Raw genomic sequence first — 9,823 nt, 5'->3', positions numbered from 1 at the left:
TGGTCTATGTGCCATAACATTATCTTTTCTTCCTTCTTTTCTTTCTTTTTTTTTTTTAATGAGGTGGAGATTGAAGAGCCTGGGAAAATCTTGAAACAGTTGAAGCAGTGGGAGGGGCCAGGTAGAATATATTGACATTTTCATTGAACAAACTAGAAGCTTTCATTAATGGAAACACTACTCTGTAGACATTGTATTGGTCTTCATCTCTACAGTTTGAAAGACATTTTGCTTTCGAGGGTAAATGTGAGAATATAATTTTAGATATATTTGTTTTATGAGAAGTCCGAGAATTGAATGAACATGGTAAACAATGCTGTCTGTATGCAACGTTAAAGTTAGTTTAAGGAATGTGCCTTAATAATCTCACATTATGACTCTTTTAGTTTCCTTTACTGGTTCTGCCACTCTGCCTGCCAATGAAGCCTTACTTAAAATATACTGTATGTTAACCCAATCGCCAAAAATCTCATATAAGCTTTACTAAGGTAATGCCTTTTCAAAAGTAATCTGCAGGTATCATTAAAGGCAGGGGCGGACTGACAACTCATGGGGCAATAGGAGATTATGGGGTCCCCCAGGCAATAGATTATGGGGCCACACAGTATACACACACACACACATATACTATACATACACAGTATAGACACACAATATACACACACAGTATACATACACACACACATACAGTATACATACACAATATAGACACAGAGGGCTAGATCCACAAAGAAATTACGCCGGCGTATCTATTGATACGCCGCGTAATTTCAAAATTCCCGCGTCATATCTTTGTTTTGAATCCTCAAAACAAGATACGACGGCTTCTGGGTTAGATCCGACAGGTGTACGTCTTCGTACGCCTTCGGATCTAAGATGCAATACTTTGGCGTCCGCTGGGTGGCGTTTTCCGTGTCGGGTATGCAAATTAGCGATTTACGACGATCCACGACCGTACGTGCGGCCGTCGCATTTTCTAACGTTGTCTGTAGTCTGCTTTTTCCGGCGTATAGTTGAAGCTGGTATTTTACGGCGTATAGATAGAATTGCCATGTTAAGTATGGCCGTCGTTCCTGCGTCGAAATTTGAATTTTTTTTCTTTTTGCGTAAGTCGTCCGTGAATAGGGATGGACGTAACTCACGTCTAAGTTAAAAATATTACGTCGTTGCGACGTCATTTCGCGCAAAGCACGGCGGGAAATTTCTGGACGACGCATGCGCGTTTTTTTCGGCGCGGGGACGCGCTTCAGTTAAATGAAACCCGCCCCCAACCCGCCCAATTTAAAATCCGCCGCCAGAAATACACTACGACGCCGTAACTTACGGCGCGAAATCGCTGAGGATTTGAAAATGCGCCAGGTAAGGTACGGCTGCATAGTGTATCTCTGATACGCTGCGCCGTTCTACATGTATGTGGATCTGGCCCACAGTATACATACACACAGAATACACATACACACACTGAAAGGGTACTGGAGAGACAGGGCAGCTATAATCTTGGGATTTTAAAAAAAACACAGATTTTTATGTATGTCCCTGTCCCTGGTTTTACTGAGGCTGGCATCCCTGATGGGGCCCCCTAGTGGCATGGGGTACTCAGGCAGTGCCCGAGTGCCAGAATGGTAAGTATGCCCCTGATTAAAGGAATACCTTGTGATCCTGCCCTAAAGGTCATTGTTCTGGCACTTCCTTATTATTAAGTGACAAGCTCTCTCACTGTCAACTGTGTCCCAGTGTTGTCACTCATGCTTATGAAGGAGAGGTCAGCTGGGCACTTTAACACCCATTGTAAAAGCATGTTTCAATTACAGAAAACCTGCCCAGAGAACTGCCATACAACCATCACTGGAGAACAGGGATGTAGACAGGAGATGGTGTTAAAGAGGATGCAGGAGATCAGCAGCAACAAGGTACAATAAATGGGGAACATTTCGAAAATAGGCCTTTTTATAAAAAAAAAAAAAAAAAAAGTTGCTTATGATAATCAGTGCTCTATCAAACTAAATATCATTCAGTTATGGTTTACATCTACCTTAATTCTTGTAGTTACAGATAATGTGAATAGTGAGCAAAAACGACTGATGAAAGAACTTAAGGCAGTATGGTTAACAATGGCAGTATAACAAAGGCTGTATATCTTTACACACTATGGGGTTGATTTACTAAAGGCAAATGGCGAATGGCAGTTGCCCTCTGCAAAGTGCAGTTGCTCCAGAGCTTAGTAAATGAGGTAAAGCTTCACTTTGCAAAGAGCACCCAATCACGTCCAAGGAAAATAAAAATAATTTTTTTTTGCTTGCACATGATTGGATAATGGAAATCAGCAGAGCTTCTTCTCATTTACTAAGCTCTGGAGCAACTGCATTTGCAAAGTCTTTTTGTCTTTAGTAAATCAACTCCTATATGCTATTATCCCATGGGTAGGGTTCTTCGTTAAAGGGGTTGTAAATAAATATAATCAGCTAGATTCACATACAGCCGCCTATCTTTAGGTCGGCGTAGCGCATCCCATTTGCACTACGCCGATGTAACATAGTGAGGCAAGTACTGTATTCACAAAGCACTTGCCTCCTAAGTTACGTCGGCGTAGCGCAAATGGCCCGGCGTAACCCCGCCTAATTCAAAATAGGCAGGTAGGGGGCGTGTTGTATGGTAATGAATTCACGATTCATTACCATACATGTAAATGAAGCGCCGATCATACGGCGCATGCGCGCGCATGCTCAGTATTACGTCGCAAATACTCCTTGCTTTCAACGTGAATGTAACCTACGCCCAGCCCTATTCTGAATCGGCTTACGCAAACGACGTAAACGACGTGAAATTCGGCGGCTGTCCGACGTCCATACTTAACATTGGCTGCGCCATCTTTTTGGTGGTTTATCTTTACGCCTGAACACGCCTTACGTAAACGGCGTATCTTACATGCGACGGATGTGCGTACGTTCGTGAATAGGCGTATCTTGATCATTTGCATATTCTCGGCGTAAATCGACGTACATGCCCCTAGCGGCCAGCGTAAATATGCAGCTAAGATACGACGGCGTAGGAGACTTACGCCAGTCGTATCTTAGCAACAGAGAAGCGTATCTCAATTTGAGCATACCGCTTACAGATACGACGGCGCGGATTCGAACTTACGACGGCGTATCTACTGATACGCCGTCGTAAGTCTTTATGAATCTAGCCCATATTTTTTGAAATAACAAACATGTTATACTTACCTCCACTATGCAGCTCGTTTTGCACAGAGTGGCCCCGATCCACGTCTTCTGGGGTTCCTTGGCGGCTGTCTCTGGTCCTCCCCACAGGAACTCATCACATTAATGCGAGCTCCCTCGCATTGTGTGGAGTCCTTGCGGGCGCACTCCCCTGATACAGCGAGCGGCCATAGCCGCTCACTGTACCACTCGGCCCCGCCCCTTGGCGCACCGCGTCATTGGATGTGATTGACAGCAGAGCCAGCCAATGGCTAAGCTGCTTTCAATCCATCCACTCTAGCCAATCAACGGCCAGGCTGAGCGGTAAAGAGGATGTCGGGGCCGAGAGCGGGACTTTCGAGGGGTCAAGTATAACGGGAGGCGGGGGGGGCGGTATTGTCGGAAGTTTTTTGGTGAAAAACCTTTTACCTTTACAACCCCTTTAAACCAGTACACCAGTTACATTATGCAGTTGATTTACTAAAGGCATATAAGCTGTTCACTTTGCAAGAGAATTTTTCCTCAGCTTAGAAAATGCGGTGAAGCTCTGATGATTTTGTGTGCAAGCAAATGTACATTTTCTTTATTTTCCTTGCACATGATTGGGTATTCATTGCAAAGTGAAAGTGCTAAGAGCAACTTCCCTTTGCAAAATGAAGCACCTATTTGCCTTTAGTAAATCAACCCTGTTATGTAGAAGACTCATTTGATCCAGGAACCAGCTAGACCCCCACATGCTTTTCAAGTTCACAGGAAAGGTGAAAGTTACTTTCTATTAATCGTCCAGTAAATAAAAAAATTTACCCAAATGAGTAAACTGCAACCATTGAACATTTCTTTTAATCCTTATTACTCATGAAACACAAACACAAAGGATTATTTATCTTTTTCGTAATTACTTGCATTGCAAACATTCACACCTGTTCAAATGTATCTGATCTACAAACCAATTGTTTAAAAGGTGTACAGAAGAAACATAGACACATAAAAGAGTGACAGCAGAGAAAAAAGACCCAGTGGTTCATCAAGTCTGTCCCAATTTTTTATTTTATTTATGTTTTTTTTTTCTTATTTGAGTATTGATCCATGATTGTATCCACTTACTATTGACTGACTCACTGCCTCTGCTGGAAGTCTATTTCAAGCATCAAAAACTCACCCATAGTGGCCAGATCAGGAGTACATATTACCATTAACATTATTAAAGCGGGGGTTCACCCTAAGAAAAAATTCTAACATTACACTGAGCTCAGTTCCGACATTGACAGTATGCTGATCTTTTTTTTTTCCCGGGTAGTGAATCCCGCGGGAGTGGGCGTTCCTATGCACAGGCTAAGTGATTGACGTATGACAAAAGCTTCCCCCTGGCGCATAAGGACGTGTCACGAGTTGCCGAAAGAAGCCGAACGTCGGTGCGCAGGCGCTGTATAGAGCCGACTCGCAGTCCGGCTTCTTTCGGCAACTCGTGACGTGGCCGTATGCGCCGGGGGGAAGCTTTTGTCATACGTCAATCACTTAGCCTGTGCATAGGAACGCTCACTTCCGCGGGATTCACTACCTGGAAGCCGGGGGGGGGGGGGGGAATAACGATACAACGGTATGTAAGGCAAAAAAAAAAAAAGATCAGCATACTGTCAATGTCGGAAGTGAGCTCAATGTAATGTTAGAATTTTTTTTTTAGGGTGAACCCCCGCTTTAATATACCATCTTCCTTAGCTCTGTGTAAAAACTGCAGGATGTAGATTTCTTACCGGGTCCTTCCTCCTGCCTGGCTGGGATACGAGTGAGGGCAAGATGACCCCCACCCGTCTCCATAGCATAGCAGGGCGGAAGCGACGTCAAAACGTCACTTCCGCCCATGCTTTTTTTTTTTTTTGCATTTTAGTCTAAATATGAGATCTGAGGTCTTTTTGACCCCAGATCTCATATTTAAGAGGACCTGTCATGCTTTTTTCTATTACAAGGGATGTTTACATTTCTTGTAATAGGAATAAAAGTGACCCATTTTATTTTTTAAACAGTGTAAAAATTAATAAATTAAATAAGAAAACCAAAAAAGCGCCCCGTCCCGACGACCTCGCGCGCAGAAGCAAACGCCTACGTGAGTAGCGCCCGCATATGAAAACGGTGTTGAAACCACACAAGTGAGGTATTGCCGCTATCGTTAGAGTGAGAGCAATAATTCTAGCCATAGACCCTCCCTGTAACTCAAAAGATGCAACCTATAGAATTTTTTAAATGTTGCCTATGGAGATTTTTAAGGATAAAAGTTTGACGCCATTCCACGAGCGGGCGCAATTTTGAAGCATTACATGTTGGGTATCATTTTACTTGGCATAACATTATCTTTCACAATATAAAAAAAATTGGGTTAACTTTAGTGTTGTCTTATTTTTTTATTCCAAAAAAGTGCGCTTGTAAGACCGCTGCGCAAATACGGTGAGACAAAAAGTATTGCAATGACCGCCATTTTATTCTCTAGGGTGTTAGAAAAAAATATATAATGTTTGGCGGTTCTAAGTAATTTTCTAGCAAAAAAAACAGTTTTAATCTTGTAAACACCGAGTCCGAAAAACAGGCAAGGTCCTTAATTGGTTTTTAACAAGAATGAAAATGCATTTTGTAGTGATAAAACCCAGAAGAACCAGTACCAGAAGTTTTTCAGCATGGTGTGTATTAATGCAATTGTATTTATTGTATTAATGATCATCTGGATCTTGTGGGCTTAGCAAAGATCAAAAGCAATTTGTAATTTTGGTAGAATTTAGAAACTTTTTTGCTTATGTTTCATTGATCCCACCACCAAATACAAGATACAACAGCTGGCCATGCAATTACTTTTTACACAATCATGCATGAAATGTGCTTTGTGTGGGATAGAAACGGAATCATCACAGAAACTTTGGGATTTAGTGGGGTAGGAAATGTATTAAAGTTTCCACAGTTCTATCTGGATGAGCAGATGGCACTCTGTGATGCCTAAAGAAGGTCGCACAACTAGATTGTGGATGTACTGTACTCTGCAAATGTATTAGGCAGGTGTGAAAGAAATGCTTTAAAAATATATATATTTAATTGTTTATTTTTATACATTTACAAAATGCAAAGTGAGCGAAGAGAAGAAAAATCTAAATCCAATATTTGGTGTGGCTACCCTTTGGATTCAAACCAGCACAACTCTTCTAGGTACACCCAGTCCAGTACACACAGGAAGGAACTCGGCAGGTAGGTTGTTCCAAACATCTTGAAGACGTAAGCACAGATCTTCTGTGGATGTAGGCTGCCTCAAATCCTTTGGTCTCATGTAATTCCAGACAGACTCGATGATGTTGGGATCAGGGCTCTGTGGGGCCAAAGCATCACTTTCAGGACTCCCTAGTCTTCATTACACTGAAAATAGTTCTTATTGACATTGGCTGTATGTTTGTGGTCGCTGTCCTGCTGCAGAATACATTTGGGGCCAATCGCACGCCTCCCTGATGGTATGGCACGATGGATGAGTATGGATGAATGTAGCCATCCTCTAACAGAAAGTTGGATCATAGCATTAAAAAGGAATTTGGAGACTTGGAGGAGGCTGAGCACAACAGAAGGCACTTATACACACTTGAATAGAATATATATTTTTAAAACCAAAGTTTAGTGTCATGTTGAGGCTTTATTCATTTCTTTCTGATTTTTATGCAGTTTTAGACGTTCGTTATCTCTAAAGAAAATTTGCCCAAAGCCGCACATAAGATGCCGAAAGCAAGATTTAACAAACCATGACAAATGCAGAGGTGTGACTGTAGCTTAAATATTCTGTGCAGTAGTAAGGTAATTCACATCTACCTGTGTATATGTCACAGTGATTATAGATATTATCAATTGTTGGCAAATGCAAGTTACAGGAATTTCCAGCTCTTGACTTAGTTGTTATCAGTTTTTAGCTAAATGTCACAATAGTGTCACTGAAGAGTTAAGCGGGCAGGTCCTGCACCTGTTAAATGTGAGCATACAGGGTGTGTTTACTCAGGTACGGGATAGCACTATATAAACTAAGATGATTCCTTTAGAGAGAAGAGAGAAAGAGAATAAGAAACGAGAAAGAAAAGGACAGAAGGTGAATACAGGGAGACTTCAGCAAGAAGAAAAAGGGGGAATCAGAAAAGAAGGGATAGAGGTAAAGACATTTTATAGAAAGGAAATGAGTTAAAAGAAGTTAAAAATCATAGAAACAATGAAATAACTAGAAAAGGATAGAAGAAAAAACAAAAAACAAAGAAATCTTTGTTATCTTAAAGATAACGAATAGGAAGAAAAAAAAACTGAAGGAAGAAGTTGGGAGATGCAAGGTATTTAATAAGGAAAGCAAAGAGAGGAGGAAGAAATAGAAGAGACATCCTTTGCACCAGGGACACGTGTCTCTTCCAGGATTTAAAGCATCGTCAGCGAGAGACAGAGGGAGGAGAGAGGGCCTTAAAGAAAAAGAGGAGGGAAAGAGAGAGAAGGGAACAGAGATTGGGAGAGAGAACGTGAAACAGAAGTGAAAGAGAGTTGTCTGTGACTTGATACAAATGACACTGTGATATCCCAAGGTGGCACTTCACTTTCTGGACAGGTAAAGCTCTACATTTTATTAAAAGTGGGGGAAAAGTACAATGCTTCATTTTACGCATTAGAACTTAAATCCTGTTACTTAGATATAATGTTTTAAATATTTTATGACCTTCTTAGCATCTTTGGCACTGCCAATATTTTTCCATATTGCAGATTTTTTTTTGTGCCTTTACGATGTTTTCTTTATCTGTATTCCAAGCAAAATACTAACTGTAAAGCCATTAGGTAAAAATAGTGCCGCTATATTTAGGGTTTGTACCATACTGTTACTTAGTTTTGAGTTTGGTACCCACAGATCCTATATCCTATCATCCAATTATTCACAAGCACTTACTTTAAAGATACCCAAGCATACATTTCTATGACTTCAACCAAAAGCAGTGTATCGTTTCTGAATACCACATGGAAATCTCTTCTGTTTTAAACAGGTAAGAATGAGCCATATTGAAAGAGTTTAAGATGACACAAACAGGTGACTCTGTATGCTGTAAGATTATATGTCACTGTTTGGACCCTGTGATTTTTTATATCGTTTATAGAATGTTCTGTTTCAAACACCTTAAATTCTAACATTTTTATAATACGGGGTTGTTCGAAAAGCAGGCAGCTTAAGGGCATAGTCTTTTAAATAATTATTTTGTAGCTTAAAAAATGTAGCATTTATCGTCTATAATGTACATGTATGCTTTCTAGTTACATCTCTTATGTACAATATGATGTGAATAGATGACCTAAGGCAACAGAGTGACGTAGCTGTTAGCAAAAGTAAAATCTACAGGTGTGGCCATGGTACGGTTTGCTGCTTCCAAAAGGAAGCCATGTCTAGTTTACCTTTTAATTGTCTTTCTGCAGACTGGATAACTTCAGCAAACATTTACAAAAATTCACTTTTAAAACTAACATAAGTGTTATTATGACAAAATATCCCGTGAGGCTAAACCATTTGACCTTGGTATGGTCATGGCTGCCACTTCATGTCACCATCTTTTAAGTCTTATTCCTTCAAAGGGAGGTCTTTTATTATGCTAGGGACGGTCCCTTTAACAAGCTTAGAAATGTCTTTATCCATGTTCATCCACTGGAATATATGGGATTTCAGTGTTATAAACACCACTTAGCAACGTATATAGAATTAGCAAAAGAGATTGGACTGGTGAATTGAACATAATCTAATAAAACATAAACTGTTATTAGTTTAGAGCAATCTACAATACTTTTTCATTTACAATGCAAAATTTTCAGGTACAGACATCTGTCAAATGAATTCTAGTTATCAGTAAAATATGAATGCATCTTTTTAGATAGCATTTTAGTAAAACCAACACCACTATATGATTCCTTATCTTGTAGAAATCCGTATTTAACCTAGTAAGTTAGTGGTTTATGTATTAGTTGCACAGTCCTGTAATACATTTGTGTGTATATTTAACTATTGAGCAGGTCATTAAACAGAGCCAAGATATATTAAGATAACCAAGATATATTAACAATCTGTCACCCAGGTTTATTTTGCAGTCTGCAAAGGTTTGTAGCAACCTATGCGCAAACCTTTTTGTTAGGTTCTAAGTTTGCCAGAGCTGAAATTTTAATGGTTACTTTGAGTAATTACTTTCCTTGTGCCCAGTATGTGGTGGAAGGGTAGGAAATATAGTACCATATTAATGTAACAAGAGGAAAAAGAAGAACCTATTTCCATTTTGAAAAGAAAGCTTTTACACTCTGACTTTGAAAATTTGTACCTTGATATGTTTGCTTGTGACGGCGTCCTGTGTTTTAACTTTTTGCCATGCTGCTCAACCACATTAGTTACCCTTTTTACTTTGCAGGGCATCATTTTAATCAGGTCTGGTGGTTTATCCGCTCAACCTATGTTTACACAGTGCTGATATTTTTTTTTTTGCATTGTTTTGCAGAGTAAATATTCAGAATTAACATCAGTCCCTACTGGAGCTTGGAATTTAACTTTCTTAGCATATTTCTACAGGCACCATAACACTAGGTTCATTTAGGGCAAAAGCTAATTA

General features: G+C 40.1%; 1 protein-coding gene across 5 annotated transcripts in view; it reads left to right on the top strand.

Annotated features, from left to right (window-relative positions):
- Nucleotides 1-7,239: 7,239 nt before the first annotated feature.
- SPDEF (SAM pointed domain containing ETS transcription factor) overlaps nucleotides 7,240-9,823 on the top strand; it is a 51,035-nt gene continuing 48,451 nt past the window's right edge. The window contains exons 1-2 of one of the 5 annotated variants that reach the window (XM_040337773.1): nucleotides 7,240-7,362; nucleotides 8,095-8,227. In XM_040337773.1, coding sequence (XP_040193707.1) covers nucleotides 8,202-8,227 — 26 coding nt within the window. In that variant the 5' untranslated portion in view covers nucleotides 7,240-7,362; nucleotides 8,095-8,201. Of the gene's footprint in view, nucleotides 7,801-8,094; nucleotides 8,228-9,823 lie in introns of all 5 variants that reach the window. The other 4 variants (XM_040337772.1, XM_040337774.1, XM_040337776.1 and 1 more) reach the window with 4 other exon arrangements.

The sequence above is a fragment of the Rana temporaria genome, chromosome 2, assembly GCF_905171775.1.
Source record: "Rana temporaria chromosome 2, aRanTem1.1, whole genome shotgun sequence".
Classification (NCBI taxonomy): Eukaryota; Metazoa; Chordata; class Amphibia; order Anura; family Ranidae; genus Rana; species Rana temporaria.
The sequence above is the reverse complement of the archived record's forward strand: the minus strand, read 5'-3'. Positions and strand labels throughout refer to the sequence as shown.